We start from the raw sequence: 21,528 nt of genomic DNA on the forward strand, positions 1-21,528 counted from the left end.
TAACTCTGACAAGTATGGACTACCCCATTCATTTCAAAGGGACATCAACTGTGAAACCTAAGGACACCTGAAACTGGTGGCACTTCACTGCTGATCATTAAGCAGGAGCCTCCAGTTTGTGTACTTTTTCTGAAACCGCACCCAACAGGAATGAAGGAGCAGCAAAGCAGCTAGCTGCTGACTCCTCCATCTTTGTCTAACATGTTTAGACAGTACAGTGAGAACCACCATAGAAGTCAGAATTCAATGAATGGCAGGGCGGAGGGAAAAGGACATGTTTCCTCACCCTGTTTCCTAAATCTGAACCTGCTGAGTGCTCACCTCTCAAGCTGCTCTGCCTCTTCCCAGACCACTGCAGCTAAAACTTGCCAGTTTCCCTTTTTCTAATGCACTTATCAGTTGTCCATACAAAATAGTCCATCACCAATAACTGAAAGTTTGGAGGCAGTAAAAAAAATGTAAACATTGATATTTTTATCTAATTTAACAAATTAGATACTGGTAGAAATACTGTTCTAGTTGCATTCTTTTTTAATGCTAGAAAATAAGTCCTGTTTTTTCATTTGTGTGAATTCTAGTGTGCTGCAGAATTTAGGACCACACGCTGCTAAAACTGGAAAGGATTGGTTTCTGCAGAATTTAGATTGCTTGCCATGGGCTGCACAGAGAACTGGACGTATGCTATGAAGCAAGGATAGATTTCAGTGTTTTTGTGAAGTATACCTAGCTGTACTTTAAGGAGATTATACTGGTCCTTGTGCTGCTGGATTTGAGACATTTGCTGCGTAACTGCTGTCTGAAGCTGTTCGTTCTGGGATTTTAAAGTATTAACTTTCTGCTTTAACTCTTCAAGCTGCTGATCCTGTGAAAGAAAAGAAAATTGGAATTCTGCTTAATTACTTGTGGAAAATGAATCAATGGGGAGACATGCTGCAAAGCAATAAAATCAATGCAGTAGAGTCAAGATATTTACTCAACCTACAAAAGATATTTTGCATGTGCAGCGCCTGTATCTTGTGGACTGCTTATCTGCGCAGGTAAGTTTCCAAATTTGTTATAGGCAAGGCTGGTAGCACTGCTTATTATTAAGGTGCCTGACACTTCCCCAAGTTATCTGAGCTGGGAAGCCTCTTCCATGTTTTGTAATATCTGGTCTGGAATTCCATTCCAGCATCCCCAAAAGCCAGTTACTATGATTTTCCCCCAACAGTACACATGACTGTAGGTGTCTGCTACAGCTTGTAGTTACCTGCTCTCTAATGACTTTTTTATAGTGAGTCACAATGTTGTCATGCTGTTCCAATGTCTTCTTCACCTCCTCTTCCTGTTTGTCTTCTTCACTAGACTTGTAAATAGCTTTAGTTATGATACCTGTCAAAAAAATAGTGTATTCGTTATTCAGAACTCAGCTCATGCATTCATATTCTCACAGCCTCCTCAGCTTAGATAATCGTGTTGCGCCAGAGAGAATCTGTCTGTTTTTAAACAAGTTATTAGTCACCCATGCTGATTTAAATGATTAGATGTCAAACTAGTTCTTAGAAGCTGACTTCAGGAGGTTGTATCAACAACTGGGAAAAGTTTATCCATTAAAGTTTCAACAGCCTCATTTTTCCATTAAGGACCCATAAAGTTCACCATTCACATTTTTTAAGGTTCCCCGACCTGGTTATTTCTAGTGTAAAAAATAACATTCGTGATCACATCTTTTAGAAGTTCTTTATTCATTACAGAAGGGGCACACATCCAGTTCCTTTTCACTTCATCTATAAAGAAATGATGCACTATAATCAGAAGTAGCGCTTGTGAAGCGAATTCTTGTATACTATGATGGGGGGGGGGTGCCACCTTCTCGTGCATCATCTTCTAGTACAGACCTGATGGCACTATATAAAGCACATGTTCAAAAATTTGCCATTACCAATAGCCTAATCAATAACATGCACAAACAGCCAACTGACTTAACAGTGTGAAGAAGCCTGACTAAGTACAAAACCCAACACTGCACGAGGAGCAGTCATATAAAACATCTGAACTGCAAGCCATGGTGTATTGTAACCCATATCCATGATTACAGTACAATCCTTCATACCACGTAGAGATTTTTAGGTTTCATCATATGACCTGGAATGGGTTACCTAGGGAGGTGGTGGAATCTTCTTCCTTAGAGGTTTTTAAGGCCCAGCTTGAAAAAGCCCTGGCTGGGATGATTTAGTTGGGAACTGGTCCTGCTTTGAGCAGGGGGTTGGACTAGATACCTCCTGAGGTCCCTTCCAACCCTGATATTCTATGACCTTTAAAAATCTAAATTCGAAATGGGTGGTAATTCAATCATGGCAATCTGAAGTGTACAGCAAGTGACAGTACAAAAAAAAAAAAAGAGTGTAATATATCTCACCCTCCAATTCCTTTACCAGTTTAGTAAATTCGTGATCAAACATCATGTGGTCTGGGCTAGAAAAACTAGGCTGAGGTTTCTGAGCAGCTCTGGAATACAGTTCATGTTTGCTAATGAAACCTAGTTTCTCAATGAAGTTCTCCTTGCCAATCCTCTTCTCTATCAGCTGTTTTAGTTTCTCTCTAAAAGAAAAAGATGTAGTTAGTATGGCACATCAGGCAAGACTGTGCCTAGAGAAGGAAAACCAAAAAAAACGGAGAGCAGTGAAACATCACCCTTTTTACTTCTCCTCCAAAGGAAGTCAGGAAATTTTTGTTGGTCAGGAAATTATCTGTAACAATTCCTTTTTCCCCCTGTGAAACATTCAGACTTTTCTTGGCACTGGAAAGCTGAGTGTTCCCAGTCTGCCACTACCAGCTGTTCACATGCCATAGGTGAAAGGAGAACTGTATTTCTTGGTAAGAATGGCTCAGATGCTTTGCACTGTCTAAGGGCTGTATCAATGACTTTTTCCAGCTGATTAGCATGGAGAAACCATCTCACATTTTCTAGCCATATGTTTCCCTCCTGTAAGGAATAAATTAAGAACAGGGGGCTAGAGGGGTTGCTAAAGTAAGAATATCAATAATATAGGTTGTGTTGTCTTTCATTTAGAAACTTCTTCCTAGTTTAGGTACAGCTGATAGCCTGCACACAAACTTTCACCTCCCCTAAAGCATTCAGTTAGTCCTGCACCATACTTACTTCCTACAATTTTCAAGGGAATTGTCATTGTAATAAATGCAAATTCCCAGCAAAAGCGCGCACAGGCCTTGAACTAACTGCTCCTCTTCTCCAAGGTTTTCGGCTATCTGCCCAGTGAGCTGGAACATTTGCTAAGGAAGTTTAAACATTTCACGAGCAGAATATACAAACCAAACCTTTTCCCTTTCAACCCGTAATCTCAGCCTAAACTTATTGCATCTTAAACAAACATGTAAAACCAATTTCTTTACCCATTAAAACCATAAGCTTAATTAGTAATATTAGTTTGCTACATCAAATGAAACGGCTCATACATTTAGTTTGTTTTAAGGGATTTGTACAATGTGTATATATATTGCTATTCAAGATAACTCAATGTAATATTTAAAAGGGTTCTCTGTACCCAAACCCAGCTCTCTTCCATATGTTAATCGTCAAAGTTTTTTGAAGGCACTGTCTACCACTAGCCAGTATATGATGCTTAACAGCTGTCAATTGGATTAAGTTCCTCTTCAGAGAAGTATATTTATCATTACAATTAATTGAGATTAAGATATTTTCCCATTTCTGTGAGATTACACATGTGAGATTCTTCATACTGAAATTCCATGAGTTTATCTGCAGTGACACACACTACAGGCATATCCACACTGAAATCAAGGTGTGCTAGTAGCTTGCATAGGCATACCCATGGCAGCTTGAATCTAAAAACAGCATTGAGGACACGGCGGCACGGATCCCAGCACCGTCTAGGAATGCAAATATGTACCCAGGGTCCTGGGCAGGCTTGTACAGCGCGCACTGAAGTCTGTGCCTCCCCTTCTTCATTGCTGTTTTTGGCATACTAGCTAAATCAAAGCTAACGTGGGTATTTCTACCCAAGCTGCAATCACACCAATTGCAATGCACATGTACCCGAAATTTGCAAAACTGCCCAAAAGCTTCTCCAAGCAACAGTTACCTGTGCTCAGAGGAAATACATGCCATGTCTTTTCAGATTCACAGATCTGATTATGCTTTGGTGAGTGTCTACATGTTAACATAAAAGGGACACTACCTCTTTAAGTCCCACACCTACTATCCTTAAATATTCTGCAGCATTCCTGCAAGTTTATCTGCATTTTTAATATTAAAAATATTTTTTTCCATTCAAACTCCTGTATTCAGTAAACATTTCAAGGATACAAATGGAATATTGGCGGAGTTGTGGAGAAAGTGTGTGACAGCAATTGGACAATCGCTTAACCAGGTACAAAGCAGCATTAATAATCCAACTCTTGTCTGCACTTTGCTGCCCTGAAATGGAAAAGCTGGCATTAATTTCTTCATGTATAGCGTTCAGTGAAGTGCTTTAGAGGCTGTATTTACTTCAGAACCCACCCACGTTCAACTTTAAGGATAAAAAAAGGAAGTCGAGGCTTCCAAAAATACACATTTACTAGCTACACTTAACGTCGCTTTAGTGCTTTGATGGAAAGGATTCACAGAAGTCTAGCAGTCTTCAATGTATGTCAAACCAAGATAGATGCAAGGTGTGACTCAACACAAATTAGCATTGGAACAAAATCATGACAAGTTAGTTTGCCTTTATAATTAATGCTGGGATAACAATATTGTTAAGTGGCAAAAAATGCATGCAAAACCTTCTGGGGGAAATGCTGCATAAAGTGCACAATTAGCACAAATCAGCTGCAAACTTTTAAAGTGCCCCAGCACTAATACGCTGTCTTCATTTGCTGCAAATATAACGTATACCCACGACTGACGTATTGTACCACCAGTTGAGACTTTATTTCAACGTGAAAACGGATTGCTACATGGCAGTGTTGGTGATATAGTAATACACAAGGTAAACCAGACACAAGTGGACTATTCTAAATGCTGCCATCTTGTCTTTCAATTTAGTGTGCTGGAAAATTAGTTTTCTTCTGAAGGTTATTCAAATTAATACACAAGAAATGTGTGAAATACTGTTCAAGATTTTGTTAAATTATTTAAAGTGTTTTAAATCCACACAATTAGGCCAGGAGGTACCTTGGACAACGGTTTTGAGCTGTTCGTTATGTACATTTTGGTCCTTTTAAGCAGATGTTTTGTTTATTTAATTTAAGGTTTATCCAGGGCGGTTGCATAGGGTGCTAGGATTTGGGGGGTGCCATTTTCTTCGGCAGTGACCGCGGCGGCCGCATCTTCGGCGGCCCCGGTTGCCGCTGGCATTTAGGTGGAGGGAGCTGGGGCAGGGGAGCGCGGGGAGGACCACCTGCAGCAAGTGGGGGGGGGCGGCATGCAGAGGAACTCCCCACCCCATCTCACCCCTGCCCCACCTCCTCCCCGAGCACACCGTGGCTGCTTCACTTCTCCCACCTCTCAGGCTTGCAGCGCCTAAGCTGATTGGCACCGCAAGCCTGGGAGGCGGGAGAAATGAAGCAGCGACAGCGTGCTCGGGGTGGAGGCGGAGCAGGGGTGAGCTGGGGCAGTGGGGTGCCTCAGGGCGGAGGGTAGGGAGCTGCCGCAAGGGGGGCGCCTCAAGGCAGAGGGGGGGAGCTGCCGCGGGAGGGGAAGAGGGCGCAAGGTGGAAGTTTCGCCTAGGGCGCGAAACATCCTTGCACCGGCCCTGGATTTATCTAGTATTAAGCCTCAGTTTGCATCAACTAGCTGAGCCACACATTTTCCAGGCCTATAAAATATAACCATTTGCAGAATTCTCTGGTGTCCATACCTATACTGGCTAATTCTCCAGGCTCCTGAAAACGAAAATGCCCTGGGAAGTGGCATTAAGGCAGGCATGCACCTTGAGATGAAAGTCAAACGTCTGACACAGCAACCAAGCAAAAGCTCTCCAGCTCCCACAAAAAAGCTTCAAATAAGCACGTCGTACATCAAAGAAAGTAACAAAGCGTTAAAAGCCAGACTCTGGAGAGCAAACTGGGGCATATACAAGGGCTCTGATCTACCTAAGAGAGTAAAAGCAGAACATACTCTGGAGGGGGTGGTCACAAGAGATTCAAGGCACTGGAGAAAAGAGTTACATTTGGCCAACCCCAAAGGAGTCCTTAGTTAAGTCTATGCTGCATTTCTACTTTTTAATTCTGTGTTTCAAGCCACTTGAAGTTTTGCTTGACTTTCATTTCACTCCATCCTCCACTCTGATGTTCACTGTGCTTAAATACTGGAGACTGCATTGCTTTGAGCCCTAAATGAGCATGACAAAAAACAAGCCCTTAAAGTAAGTCTTTATCTGCCTTTAAGAACAGAGCATGCAGAGCAGAAGCAGTCAGAAGGAAGGCGGGAGGGCAGGCTCCCAGCTGCTGCGTCTGCCTCCAGCACCAAAGTGGGTCACTAAAGGTAATATCAAAGTTACCACAGAAGGAAACTAAGATCAGAATGTGCTGGATACAAGAGCTTTGGTGGTTTGAAGAGCTGCTGGGTGGAGATACCACCACTGAGGGGAACAGCCTCCTCAAGACTAGAAGGTAAAGTATCCCATTGCAATTGTAAGGCAGGCGATACACCTCATCATCTGTAAAACCCCACACCAGTCTGCTGCACATTGCCTCTTCACACCCTTTGTCAGCTCCCTCCTCCTTTACTTTGATCTTTGGGCAAAGAATCAAATCGCCATTACTAGCCTAGCTGGCATTCATGTGTCTCATTACCCCTTTTCCATGATCTGTATGTACTACACTGTGTCAGCTTTTCATTTTGGGTATTCACTTGATAGTCTCACAACTGCCGAACTGTTTCACTTGTGCTGAACACTTTTTTAATGGGGAGGGGCAGAAGTTTTGCCCTAATCTTTCCAAAACGCTGCTGCAAACTCCTACTCTTCTTCCACTGCTCAGGCCTTATCATTCTCCTTCACTGGCTTCCACTTGCATCCTGTGTATCATGTTCTACTTTTTGGTCCTCACTTCCAAGCCCCTACAGAACTGCTGCTGTCTCTTTCAGCTCTCAGGTCTTCCTACTTCTTCCTCTGCTGCTGTTGCTCAAGTCTTTCGCTTGACAGCTCATTCTGTATTCCCACCCTCACACATCTTTGTGCCCCTCCCTCACACTTAACCAGCTCCTATCCCACGTAGGCCAGACCTCCTTAAAAAAAGATCCCTTCTTCCAGAAAGCCTTTTAATGAGAACCACAAGTCAAGTTGTTTAGTAGATGTACATAGCATCCAGAATCTGCACACAGAAAGCTCTGTTCCCCATAGAAAAGTAGCCTCTGAGTCGTATGGCCCTTCTGAATCCTGAATGGGAGGGGATGACTCATGTCACGTATACTAAACCTCATATTTAGCAGGCCTAGAGACAGAAGAGTCATGAATGCACATGAAAGGTATATGCTAATGTTTTCTAAGGACATGTTTATCCCTAGTGAACTCCAGACTCCTATGCCCTGAGCCTGGACCCACTGCAACTACTCATTCAGTGCTATTTCCAGATTAGTGTGGACAAGAAAAGTCACATGAGCCAGCCAGACGCTGGTAAACTTTATCAAGGTGTGTAAGTCCACATAAATATTACTGCTAGAGAAATGGCAGTTCCCTCTGGAAAGACACTGATCCTAGCTACATATGTTATAAGCAAGGTTTCTGAGTTCAGGTTTTAACTGATGACCACTGGAAAAACCCACAAGGAATGGCTACTCAATTCATGTTGACTTCACCTCTTTCCCAGTGCAGTTTGTTTATATAGGTGATGTCTCTGATCCCTGGCTCATACCTAAGTGCTTGTCTATATGGAGCAGTAATACAGACTACAAGGGTGTTAGGAAGGTTTAGAACTCACATGCTGCACATTAACTGCTCCATATAGACCGTGCTGAAGCACAATGAAGGTTCCCTAGCACGCTTTAACACTGGTTGAAACAGTACTGCCTGTATGCACAAAGAGTACGCCTCAAAAAAAACCACCCAGTTTTGGACATCTACATAAAACTCAAAACTGCTAAAAATAATCCCCCCGCAAATGAATTAATCAAGCCAACAAAACGAAGCCCCAGCGATAAGATTGTTGGGGCAGAGATTGTTTTTATTCTGTGTTTTTACTGCTCCTAACCCAAGGGGGTCCCGCCCCATGACAAGAGCATAGGCACTAAAGTAATACAAAGAATAAAGAACAGCTTACTGCCATCTGTGAAAAGACTAACTCAAAACGTATATCGGACTGGACTTTTACAAGCAGAGATGCTTTTTTCTTTTTAAATGAATTGGCTAGTTGCACCGATTCCGAGGTGTTACCTCCATCTCCAAGGTTAGGAAAGATCCCAGATTGACAGGCACTAAAAACACTCCCAATGGTGCCCCGGCCCGGAGCATGTTTGCATGTTTCATTTTTCCTGTATAGAGTTTTTACAAATATGCAATTCATTCCATTTTCCTAAGCAAGTACCATCTTGTGCAATCCAGAGTCTAAACCCAGCATAGACTCTGCAAATAGCCAAGCTTCATATGTTTGGAGCCAACACCCCGGAACATTCCCACAGTGCAAGTGGGCAAGCTCTTAGAACACGGCTACATGACAGCATGAGCTGCACAGCAATTACAGGGTTAACAGGACTGTATTTCCCCCCGTTATACAGCTGAGCAATAGCTTCATTACACAGAAACACATTAAAAGAACACTAAGGGTCACAGATTAGTAGATGCCAAGGCTAAGAGCAGCAAAGAGTCCTGTGGCACCTTATAGACTAACAGACGTATTGAAGCGTGAGCTTTCGTGGGTGAATAGCCACTTCGTCGGATGCATGTAGTGGAAATTTCCAGATCCAGACTAACATGGCTACTCCTCTGATACAAGGCTAAGAGCGGCCACCGTGATCTAGTCTGACAGGCCATAGAACATCCCCAAAATAACTTCTGGAGCCATCTTTTAGAAAAACATCCAATCATGATATTAAAACGTTGCCAAGTCAGGAAATGCCAGAACGAAGGAAGGCCATGCCACCTTCATTCAGCCTTCTTATGCATACGCATTATGATGCAGACTTATTACATGGTCCTACACTGGTATTTTCCACAGGACCCAGGCCTCGTTCAGTGACTGGGTAGTTATCCCTGCTCTGTTCCTGTGCCTAGTACCAAAGTGGCCTGCAGTAGCAATTGCTGGGGATGTCCTGGCCAGCCCTGCACCTCTAAACTGGAGCCTGCCCAGGGCAGATAGACTCTTCAGAGAATTTAGCTGCCACACTAACAAATCTGAGCATGTGTAAACAGACTTCTCAGAGGCTCAATTTGGACAATTTTCCCAGGCATGGCAAAAGGCTCATCTGACCCCAGGGCAACCCCCTTGCCAAGTTTCAAGACCTTGCTCCAGAGCATGGAGCTGCTACAGCTTCTGGGGGCGGAAAAATGGTTACATGGTTTAAAACCCCAAACCAAAGCATTGGCGAGACAAAACATATTCTTCCTTACTCATTCTGGGAAGCTGCTGAAACATTTTAACTGAAAGTTTAAAAAACAAAACACTTCAGCCTAACAGTTTATCTGGCGTTATAAAGCAACAGTGAACACTTTTATCACGGGAAAGTCTGGCAACCTTAACAACAGGCAGGGCCACCATCTCTGTCGGTGCCAAGGACACAAGCAGACAATACACAGTGGCCACACTCAGGAAAAACGTCGCTGTAGGTGATGCCTAGCTCAGTAGTGCACTAATGGCGAGTGACTATGGCCTGGTCTACACGTAAAACTTAGGCTGACACAGCTAGGGCACGTAGGGGTGTGAAAAATCCACCCTCCAGCACCGCAGCTATGCCAGCCTTACCTCTGGTGTAAATGCAGCTGGGTCAGCAGAAGAATGCTACTGTCAGTTTAGCTGCTCTCGCTCAGGGAGGTGCTGGAAAAACCCCTGTCACTGTAGGCTGTGCAATATGGACACAACTTCTGTCCGGCGATAAGCTCAAAATCAGACACCTACAGCTAAGTGCTAACTTCAGAATTGCTTAGTAAAAATCCCATCCTTGATTACAAATTAAGACAACTGGGGATAAAATTCTGCAAAAGAAATCATCACTGGAAACGTGTAATACAGATTGACTGGAACACAGATAGAGGACACTTGTTGCATTAGCAATTAAGAGCCAAAACAGTATATATCTGCTACAGGTCATGCCCACCTCTTTCTACTGGGCGGGATGAAAAGTGTTTGTAACAGTTCCAAAAACTGATTCAATGTCACTCAAAAGTAAAATTTAATTCACATTATGAGGAAGTGTGAACAAAATTTAGTACATTTCAGAGCAGCTGGTGACTGCAATGCCCCATTGGAAAGAAAGCACCCGTGGCACCCAAGATCCTTATCCCACAGTTCCCAGGAACACCATGCCAGAATCCCATGGAGACACACAGAGAGAGCTTGTTATGCTAGACATAAAAACTGATTGCAACACAACACCGTAAGTGGAAACACTTCAAAAAAAGCAGTTAAAAAAATCAGCAAAACCCAAGACAGAAAAGGCCCTGCTTGTGACAAGAAAATGCCTAAGCTATGCCAAGAAATACATACCCGTCTGTCGATCTTATCACCCTGTAAATCATACATTAAAAAATTCACACATATTACTTATGAGTTTTTTGTAGAGAACTTTAGAAAGCTCAAATTTTTCTTTTAAGATCCTAGCAAAATGCAAACCCAAAAATTTAGTGGCTATTTTATTGAAACTATTATGTTGAAATGCATCTCAGTTCAAGGAGTGAGTATTTTGAGATTCCAATTTTGGCTATTTTGAGAGAGGGGCACATTTAAAAATAGTGAAGTCAACATCTACAAAACCTGAGTTTCTTGTACTCAACTATCATAATTTCATACACAAGATCCAAACAATAAAATAGAAACACTTGAAAAGTTGACGAGTGATGCCTGAATCATGCTTCGGCTTCAAACTACATACAGTACAGTGACTATAACTTTTGTGAGTGGCAACATAATACAAAAAGGTTACCATCAACTTACATTTTAGTCTTTTAAGAAAGTGAACAAACAATAGTTTCAGGTGCTACATCTGCCTTTAAGTCCCTCTGTCTACCAGTAGTTTTATCATCATTTTCCTTTCCAAATGAAATAACTGTTTCCCTCCACATTGCTGAATGAAAGACCCCCAACAGGTGAAACTGGGCATTTGACAGCACTCTGTATTGTCTACTTAAACGGAAACAAGTAATATCCTTCAGTTACAGTAATCTTTGGTGTTTCTTGTAACAATTGTAGGCAAATCATTTCCAGATTGTTTTAGTTGGTACACTTTCAATATGTGACTTGCATTCAAAATAGCGATGAATTAGGAACAGACTAGAACAATGCCATTTCAAATCTAAGGTGTTGGACTCATGACAATGGACAAAGCAGCTTCAGATGGCACTTTATGATGGCAGATCTGCTACACTTCCATTTTTACGACAAAGGCACTCCATGCTGTAGTGTACAGTAACAACTAGCACTAAATCTACTATCGAGTCTCGCTTGCACTTAAACTGAGAAAATTAGCATTTTTCTTTGAGCCACTAATAGCAAGGGAACATTTTTCTTCTTAAGCAAACAGAACCGTGGCAATGATACAGTACCTGTGAAAGAATGTTGGTGCACTGTTGCAGCAAAGACACTGGAGGGTTACCAATACTTGTTGCAAGCTGAACTCTTAGCAACTGCTCTTTCAGAGTTGCGTTATCTTGTAAAGCATGGGCCAGGGCCACGGCAGCGCACCAGTTTGAGAGAGAGTCCGTGGAAAAGAGTCCGCCACAGAGCAGTTGGCCAGCCGACACAGAATTACCTGTAGCTACAATAATGACAAACAAATGCTGTGGCACAAAAACAAGCCACGATCAAGACTCGTAAAGTAGTTATGATACAGTAGCACAGAGGGCCCCCAACCAGGATGGGGACCTCAATGTGCTAGGTGCTGTTCACACACACACGGTCCCCATCTCAGAGAGGTTACAATTTAAGCTCTACATTCATCTGAAGACATCTTAAGTTCTATAAAACTTCAGGAATAAAAATATGGCACCTACATAGTCGTCTAGGGGTAGCGCAGTGGAAGACGACTGCTTTCTCATGCGGCAAAGAGAGAGAGGGTGTCTCATGCTATTGCCAAGCACTCCCAGCTAGGCCCTCACCACACCTACAGTCTCAGAGGAACCCTTGGAAAGATTCAACTTTCAGAGAGAACAACCTGTCTGCTAGTTGAGAGTGCTACGACTCCGTTAACAACAAATCCGATCGTAAGGCCAGGCTTGACGAAGCCCTGGCTGGGGTGATTTAGTTGGTGATTGGTCCTGCTTTGAGCAGGAGGTTGGACTAGTTGACCTCCTGAGGTCTCTTCCAACCCTGAGATTCTATGATTCTATGTAACATTATGACAGGTTTCAGAGTAGCAGCAGTGTTAGTCTGTATCCGCAAAAAGAACAGGAGTACTTGTGGCACCTTAGAGACTAACAAATTTATTTGAGCATAAGCTTTTGTGGTGGGCTGTAGCCCATGCAAGCTTATGCTCTAATAAATTTGTTAGCCTCTGAAGTGCCGCCGGTACTCCTGTTCTTTATGTAACATTAGACATTTGGAATGTTCTCTCAAATCCTAAACAGCCACACACAGGCGATCAATAGGATGGCTCATCACATTTTCCTATGGGAGGTAGTGTGATCCAGTGAATGAGCCCGGGAACTGGGAGACATGGGTTCTAGTCACAGTGCTACCACTACCACTACCAGTCACTCTGGGCAAGTCATTTAACCCCCCAGCATCTGATTCCTCCTGAGTAAAGGGGATGTCACTTTTGGAAGGAGCTCTGAACGCCACAGATGAAAAGAACTGACTAAGTAGTAAAGTAGGATGACAGATGGAGCTTGCCAGAAAAGTTTTTAAGGCTCTCACTGAGTCAATAATTAACAAGAATGTACTCCCTGAAAGTTTGAATGGGCCTCAATACTCTGACAAGGTTAACAGCCTGAGTTTTGACAGGCAGATAATTAATAAAGGAGTTGGATCCGTTACTTTTAAGTATCCAGCCTAAAATGGATAAGACAGACATTGTGTGTGTTAAAATGGTAACGGGACAGCCTTTGTGATCTTTAATGCCTCAAAATACTGGAGTGAATCCATCAAGCACAGTTTGTTTTCACACGTGCACATTCATGTAGTACTAGTCCACGAGAGTTATGGCAGACAAAGGCCTCAAAATCCAGCTTGTACAACCAGAAGACTGTAGAAAGCCTCTTGGTTTAACTGTAAAATAACTTTGATCCCCTCGTGCTGAAAGCTGCTTATCCCTCGCCCAATGTCTATAAATGGGAAGTTATACAGTGCAATAGGAGGTGTGAAAGACAGACTCTGTTTTAGAGGGAGGGTTGGATCAGAAAAAACACCTTGTGGCATTGACAAGCAATGTGTTAGACTTCCTGCCCATCATTTTACTAGTATGTTAGATCCCTTTCCTTGGAGGACACCTGCCTTATTCTCTGAGACGCACTTAGCAAATGTTGGATGTTTGATAAATAATGAAAAGAAACGGGGCGTGGTCATAATGCCTTTTTTCAAAAGTGAATGTCATTTCACATGTCATACCAGGGAATGCAGCTCCGATATTGCTGCTTGATAGCTAAGATTTTGTATTTTATTAAAATACTAGTCTGGTTCTCAGCCTCCTTGGAATTTAAGTTGTCAGGAAACATTTTCCCACATATACATCCCTCCGCCTACTTGTAAAGTACAAGGTTGAAAGTTATTGCTCACACTAGAAAGTGAATGTGTAAATTATATGCCAAAGAACAAAAAAATTAATGTTTTAGTACAAATTAACATAGATTCTAACAAAATAGAAACAATCCCTCCATGTCAACTCCACGCACAGATAACTAACCAATTTGGTATCTGTCCTTATCCTGCTAGAGCATAAATAATTTTAACCAAATTTTACAGCCTGAATTCTTGTACCTTTAACACCTGAATGTTATGCATTGTCAGTTAAGTTCAAACAGAATTCAAGTCAAAAAATTCTCTCAAATTAAAACACTGTTCACAAGGTGATTTTAACATCTCTTGTTCTTGGCACTTCACTAAAAGTATGAAATATTTTAGAGGAAACTTTGATGATGCAGCCAAATGGATGCTAAAGTGAGATTTGTTTTTGAAATTTTCAAGCTGCATACCGTCTATGGTTGATGGTAGAAGTGTTGAAACGATTTCCCCTTGTCCTTTTTGGTTTTTGTATAAGAAACACTGGAAACAGTAAAGGACAGCGCAGCGCAGTACAAATGGTTGCCTTTCATTCACCATGGACATCAGAAGTACTACGATTGCAGACCTGTTTTGAAAGAGAGAGACAGGCCATTAAAATAAAAAAGTCACAAAATAAATACAATTGCTGCTACCGTACAGAGTAGGTTCAGGACTGGGGTAGCAGGAATACTGAAAGCTTCGTTGTAGGTGTATCAACTGTAGTGAAACCTCTGTTAGGTCTTGTCTATACTAACAAAAATCAGACTTATAATACAGATAGACTCTGCTCTGGTGCAGGACAACAACTGATCACGATACAGGACCACAGCCTGAATGCTTTTAGTGGCATGTTTGTATGGAAATGTGTATTAGCGGTCTATAATCCATATATATATATATTTTTAAATCCAATTTAACAAGTACCACTGGAATATACACTTGAGGGCTGATTTTCTGTAGCTATAGAAAATCTCTTAAAAACATGGCCCAAGAAACAAAAGCAATGTCAAGCTTTTAGTATGAAAAGTAAAATCTATATTTTTAAACACTATGTTGTGGGGGTACTTGGTGCAAAGAACACTGTTGCACTCAGTGTTATGATTGCAGTAAGCCGGTGTGAACCATCAGATGTATTTTTACAACTGAAATGGAAGGTTCTACATCTAAGAAGCTACAGCAAACCGAGCTGCTAGGCCAGAGAGAAAGTTTTGCCCACGTTAACAGAACGTCACAGCCACTCTTTCAGGTGCTGATTCTACTTCAATATCACTTGCCCAAGGAACTAAGGTATTATCAGCTTTAGTCCTAAGTAAGGTTTACCTTATATTTGGATATTTATCTTTAGGGGTAACTGGATTTTCAGGTTTAACCCTAAAATATTCTCTCTCAATACAGTACATTTTGCTCCTTATGTTTATCATGGAGCAAGACCGAAGAGGCCTGTTGGATCATCCACGCCATCTCCTTGCCAATACATGTCTGTTTCTTACAGGACTTTTCTATAGTGCTTAGTCCTGTCTAGTATCGAAAGCGCGAACAATGAGGCTTTTCCACTGCCTAACAGATCTTGCTATAAGGAAATTCTTCTCATCCATTACTCTGACTACTTGTGCCTTCAGGTACAACACTGGATTCCTCTCCCTCCTTGGTGTTTCCATCATTCAAATAATTGGTAGACTTATTTTTCCCCTTCCTAATCACTTAGTCAAGTTATGCATATTATTCCATTTTCATGTTTTACTTGAGATCAGTCTGTTCTGCTCTGATACCTTGTTATTGTTCTCCAACATGTCAACGTCTTTACAGTAGGATGCGTTCACAGCTGAATACAATACTCACGTGCAGTCACATCAGAGCTGGATAGAAAATCTTACTTCTCTTCTCTAGGTCATGAAGCCTTGCCACAGGCAGCCCATAACAGTACTGGATTTAAAAAACTGCTGTATCATGTTGCAAAATCAGGTCCAGTTTACTGCTGTTGCTCATCTCAGGTTTTGCAGCACTACGGCTTTACAAGTTCTCCTCTCATTGAGCATGTGTGGTGAAGACTAGAGAAATTTCTCCTAAATATATTAGCTTTCCTCCTCCAACCCACCTGAATCAGGGTCATTTTCTGTCTCTTTTTCCAATGTCTGCACTGCAATTAAAAACCGGTGGCTGGCCCGGATCAGCTGATTCAGGCTTGCAGGGCTCTGACTAAGGATCTGTTTAATTGTGGAGTAGACATTCAGGCTCTGGCTGGAGCCCGAGCTCCAGGATCCTGCACTGGGGGAAGGGCCCCAGAGTGTGGGCTCCAGCCAGATCCTGAACGTCTAGACAATTAAACAGACCCATAGTCCAAGCCCGGTGAGCCTGAATCGCTTACTTATTCTCTCTCCTTTCATTGGAGTTGACTGCTCCCCAGTTTGCACAGATTTCGTTAATGTACTGTTCGTTTCCTTTGCTAGATCACGAAGGAAGGTGTTAAGTGAGACCAGTTCAAAAGCCATCTAGACATCTTCACCCATCAACTAATGCATGTTTGATAATCCTGCCACTGCGAAGCTTTAATTTGGTATGACCTACTGTAGCTTTAAATTATTAAATAAAAGACTCCCTTTCTGACTGATGAAAGATTCTAAATGGAAGCTCTTTCCCATGCCAACATATCTGTGCTTGGTAAATGGTTAAGCATTTTTCTTCCCCTACCTCGGTGGATTTGAAGGTGCATTTACAGAAGCAAAGTAGTCTTGGTTCATTTGGCATCCTCGAATGACTTCTGACACAGTGTTGATGGTCTAAAGGAGAGTAAGACAAGCCACACAAAGTTGACATGGAAATCAAGATACCAAAACAGCAATAAACTAACTCCTCCAGCAATCAGAATATTTATGGAATACATTAAACATAGTGTTTGTAAATATTGGGGCAGACCAGTATATTCAAAATTTAGACGTCCTTATTTAGATGAGATAGTGCTTTCAAAGCAAGGAAGCCAGATGTCCTGTGGTTTTAATGCTATTAGTCATTTAGGAAAGTAGACCCTGAATGTATCTCAGAAAGGTGTAAATTCTAGAGGGAAGTTGCAAATTAGGATGCAGGGAGGTACAAGATGGCTGACCTGCCCCTCCATTTATTGCAGGACGATATGTAACAGAAGAAAAGTAACTTCAGGAAGTGTCACATGGCATACAGCATTTTCAGTAGCCTACGTTACTTGGAGTCAGCTTATGAGGTTACCACAGAAAACTAAGCTAAAACTAGGTTTATGTTGGAGGTAAATTCAGGTAAATTAGGAAGAGGTCAATGGTGCGACTGAAGTGATTTACTCAGCTATATCTTTTTGGAAAGGTAGCCAACACTAAAATGGAGGCAACCCCCAAATGAAATAGGCTGAAAAGGTTGTTATATATCCTCATCATAGATGAGGCTAGATTGAAAAATCTTTTGGATACCTAGAGTGAGAAACGCAACTGTTATGACAAACATGTCAAGCCCATTTGCCAAGGCTGCTAATATTGGAGGTGGGACAATCACTGGGATCCACCTGACCTAGTTAGTGTCCTCAGGTAAGGGATTAATTGCCCTCACCGTAACCTGGTAAAGGACTTCCCAGAAGCTAGAAAAATACATCTATTATTGCAGCTGTGGAAACTCATGCTAGCTTGTTCACACTGGCACTGAAGGTCTGGAAAAAGACCAGGGACTGAACTGACTCTGGAATTACCTAACCCCACAAAAAGCAATAAGCAAATCAAATTACCGTCCAGTAAATGTAGAACATATACACATATTCACATACACACTTCAAGCCGGGATTTAAGAAGCAAAGCAAGTTTTACATGAGAATATTTTACAGAGCTATAACTGTAAGGAGCCACCCTAAACATATATCATTGCTTGGGAAAGAGAAACTGAAATCTCTCGGACTTCCAAAACTGATAGTTAAGGAATATTAAATTAATCTAATATGATTCCACTGTATGGCTAGAGAGTCTCATATATGACAGCTTTCCTGTTTCTTGGCTACCTCCTCTCCCTGCTTCCTCACCCTCCCTTACCTCGGTCAGAATGTCGGCAGGAACGCCCGTTGCCATCAGGATCGTGCAGAGCTGCTGTAATAACCCACAATGAAACATAGTTTTTTGACAACTGCTGGTGGCACCAGGTGGGTTTGTGGGGGACACCAACACCCGCACAAGCTGCAAAAAAGAGAAATGCACGTTGGTCTAAGGAGGGAGGGAACCCTGGCGTTAAAACACTGATTTCATGCATCTGTGAAAACTGAAGGGGGGTGCTGCATCTCTTCATTAGGCTTGCTTCACGTGGTGAACGAGAGAAAGTGAACATTACTGTACAAAACTGTCAATACCCAAGTAGCATTTGAAGGCTAGTGACACTGCAGAGAAAATTTAAATTGGAATCTAGCCAGGACATGCAAGTCAACTCTACTCTTCAGAAAAAAATGCAGCTTTAATTCCCACAAATGACCACGGTCTTTTTTGTGTTTTAAAGCTGCCGCTGGATTAGAAGTTAAAGTAAAACTCAACACCTGAGGATTTCTTCAAGATTCCGAAATGTCTGAGCCCACTGCTTGTGCTGAAACTATGTCAGGAATTTAAGCTACATACCCAAATGGAATAACTGTGCTACTTGTGCACACAGTTCTGTCATAAATTGACTCTAGCTACTTTTCACAAGAGGGCAGCATTCCTTCAGAATGAATTATCTTGTTTCACTGTTCTTAAAGCAGTTGTCATTAGTTACAGTACAGAAAAAAATCTTAATAGGCACCTCAGTGAAAACGGAAGTGCCAATTATGCAATTAGTTCCGAATTCACTGCGATAGCAAAGTCCATAGAGTTTACAAAGACATCATAAATACACAAGATGTATACTTGCAAGAGCGTCAAACAATTGAGTCCTTGCCCAAAGAAGTGTTGTCACTTGTTTCATGCATTCATTTTAAAATAAGTATAATGCTAAACATTAACACATTTTAAAAAGTCATTTATTAAAGAGTTTTTCAAAATATTTTAAAGAGCATTTCTGAGCTGAAAAGTGATTAAAAAACACAACATTCATACCCCATTACATAGTGCTAACCAGGGCCGCCTTTAGGCACCATGGGGCCCGATTTGAAGGAGCTGCCGCCAAAGTCTCGCTGTTGTCTTCGGTGGCAGCTCAATTGCTGCCACAGAGGAAGGTCCTTCCACCGAAATGCCGCCAAAGACAGTGGCAACGATTGAGCTGCCGCCGCCGCCACCAGTGCTGCGAATTTGGCAGCAGCTCAATCGGCTGCCAGTGCCTTCGGTGGCATTTTGGCGGAGGGACCTTCCTCCACGGCAGCAATTGAGCTGCCGCCGAAGACAGTGGCGGGACTTCGGCGGTAGCTCCTCCAGGATATTGCGGGGCCCTTGTAGGGGCACGGGGCCCGATTCTGGGGAATCAGCTGAATCGCCCTAAAGTCGGCCCTGGTGCTAACATCGCTGGAATGAGTTGATTTTTTAGTTAACAATGGTAGACCAACACATTTTTTTTCATTGAACGATACCAACTACTGTTCTGGTTTAATAGTTTCTGGAATACAAGAGACGCACAGTGTGCGTGCGTAGGTGGAAATGAAGCAGTCAAAACAAATTAAAAAAGGAAGTCTACCACTATTCTTCTAATAGTTTTTAAGGAGACCTTTTGTGTTCATTTCTTTTTCCTATATACTATATACTTTTCAGAACTTTTGTATTAGGAGTATTTGACTTTGCTCAAATTCCAGTTGTGGATAGTTTTGATAGTTGATATTTACCATATTGATAGTTACAACTCCAAAAAAGGTTCCAGGATGTTTATGTAGTGTAGTTTACACCCCTGTAGTGCTGAGGATGGACTGGTAACATGCATATGGCATTCAGTAATATTCTGAATCGAGAGACTGTGTATTCACACTGGCATGCTGAACACATCCTGCAATCCAGTATCACAGTAATGAAGCTACTCCCGATATTTGGCTTCCACAGGCTGCCAAGTCTGTGCGCTGAACATTTTCACTTGCCATGAAATTTAATGTCGTCTTTACTCCTGCACAATTCAAACCAAGCACTGGAGAGTCCACTCTTACATTCTTTGAACCAGGAGTTTATTTGTAAAGTAGTGGTAATGCTTCCAAACTCTACAGACAAAATGTAACTTCCAAACTCTACAGACAAAATGTTTGAGATGCTGCTTGCAGCAGACAGTGTAAAATGTTTCAATTATGATCACGTACAATCTGCTGAGATAAGTGATCTTGGACATCCTCTGCTGACCATGGGGCTAGATTTAAGATTAAAACACCCAATCTTAAATTAGGAAATGCCCATACAGAGTAATTAATCATGCAACTTTGAAGTATGCTTAACACAGTTTTATGCATATATGTCATATGAAAGGCAGAATGAATACAGCCTGAAATCAGAGCTGAGCGATTGTATAGCATCTTGTGAGCTTTTGATAACACAAGATCAAAACTCTCTTCTGTGATCTTGGAGAAAGAGAAAAACTCCAAGAACTTGAAAAAAGAGTAAAACACTCTTGTGTGACTCTCTCATCAACTCCCACGTGAAAAAGAAGATTCCTGTTAATTGAATTATTAAAAATACTTGGACATTTTCAGTTTACTCTGGGGATTTGACAGAACTCTAGGCACAATTTTACTGTCTGATCTTACACACTGCAACAGGGGAGAGAAAGAGAAAGAAAGTTATCAAACCCTAAAAGTTGTCAGGAGTGCTCTAGGTATGCTACTTGAAGATACGTTTATTCTGGGGTTTGGGTTTTTTTCAACTGACCAGATTTAGTCTCTGGCTTCAGACACTTTCCAAAGGAAAAAAACCTGCAAACAAACAGCTGGCCACGAAAGCAGAAAAATAATGATTTAGAAAGCAGAAGGAAGTATGCAAATTCCTAGCATTGTTCCACCAGTAAATTGCAAGTTGTTTTACCTGCAACATTAGATGAAGATTAGTTACTTTCTGTGCCGACCAACCAGAGTTGTCATCTCCAACTTCAAACCAAGGTTTCATACGCTGAATGTACGAACCTTCTTTAAAGAAATTCTGATTGGAATTATTGTTCTTCAACAAATTTTGTAACAGGAGAAGACAGTCTTCCACTACTATTCCTGGAAAGACAAGAGGTAAGGCATGGATTAACTGAGAAAGTGAAAGATATTCCATCTCCAGAGGTCTAACACCTTTCAGGTATAGCAGAACAGAATGATACTTTCTGTCAATTCTTGGAAGCCCAATATTTTAATGGGGACAAATTATGGTTCTTCCATAACTCTCAAATTAAACTTATTTGTTTAGAGAATGTGCACTGCATATAATACAAAGGTTTCCTGTGGCAATGAAAATTCAGTCTTTTGAGGGCTTTTTTAATGGCTTGAAGTAAGTATGTGTCTCTATTCCAGGAACAGGCTTCATCAGTCTCCTTTTCTACTGCAACAGTGAAGAAAAATAAAGACAATCCTAAATAACACTAGTGTGATGCCAGTGACCCAAGATAAGGGTTTTACTGTAGTAATTCTTACTGGGTAATCCGTAGCTTTATTCAGACTCAAACAACATTCTCTCCTCTCATTCAAAGTTATTTTTAATTTAAATTTCTGAAAGGGAGAAGAAATTCTTAGATCTAATCAGCGAGATAATCCAATTTAAATTGTGA

The 21,528-nt window shown here is 41.6% G+C and overlaps 1 protein-coding gene and 1 long non-coding RNA gene across 8 annotated transcripts in view; one reads left to right on the forward strand and one right to left on the reverse strand.

Moving 5' to 3' along the window:
* LOC123370880 overlaps window positions 1-21,367 on the forward strand; it is a 53,807-nt gene extending 32,440 nt beyond the window's left edge. For 3 of the 4 annotated variants that reach the window (XR_006579607.1, XR_006579604.1, XR_006579605.1), the window contains 2 exons: window positions 579-1,037; window positions 21,275-21,367. This is a non-coding gene — a long non-coding RNA (uncharacterized LOC123370880). The remainder of the gene's footprint in view (window positions 1-578; window positions 1,038-21,274) is intronic. The other variant, XR_006579606.1, reaches the window with a different exon arrangement.
* The window catches only part of USO1 (USO1 vesicle transport factor), a 62,005-nt gene that overhangs the window by 13,761 nt on the left and 26,716 nt on the right, over window positions 1-21,528 (reverse strand). For 2 of the 4 annotated variants that reach the window (XM_045017744.1, XM_045017743.1), the window contains 11 exons: window positions 20,805-20,983; window positions 17,889-18,029; window positions 16,537-16,625; window positions 14,280-14,434; window positions 11,697-11,908; window positions 10,642-10,662; window positions 4,328-4,438; window positions 3,143-3,261; window positions 2,399-2,580; window positions 1,250-1,371; window positions 724-862 (listed from right to left, as the gene is read on the reverse strand). In XM_045017744.1, the coding sequence (XP_044873679.1) occupies window positions 724-862; window positions 1,250-1,371; window positions 2,399-2,580; window positions 3,143-3,261; window positions 4,328-4,438; window positions 10,642-10,662; window positions 11,697-11,908; window positions 14,280-14,434; window positions 16,537-16,625; window positions 17,889-18,029; window positions 20,805-20,983 (1,470 nt within the window). The remainder of the gene's footprint in view (window positions 1-723; window positions 863-1,249; window positions 1,372-2,398; window positions 2,581-3,142; window positions 3,262-4,327; window positions 4,439-10,641; window positions 10,663-11,696; window positions 11,909-14,279; window positions 14,435-16,536; window positions 16,626-17,888; window positions 18,030-20,804; window positions 20,984-21,528) is intronic. The other 2 variants (XM_045017745.1, XM_045017746.1) reach the window with 1 other exon arrangement.

This window comes from Mauremys mutica, chromosome 5, assembly GCF_020497125.1.
Source record: "Mauremys mutica isolate MM-2020 ecotype Southern chromosome 5, ASM2049712v1, whole genome shotgun sequence".
Lineage (NCBI taxonomy): Eukaryota > Metazoa > Chordata > Testudines > Geoemydidae > Mauremys > Mauremys mutica.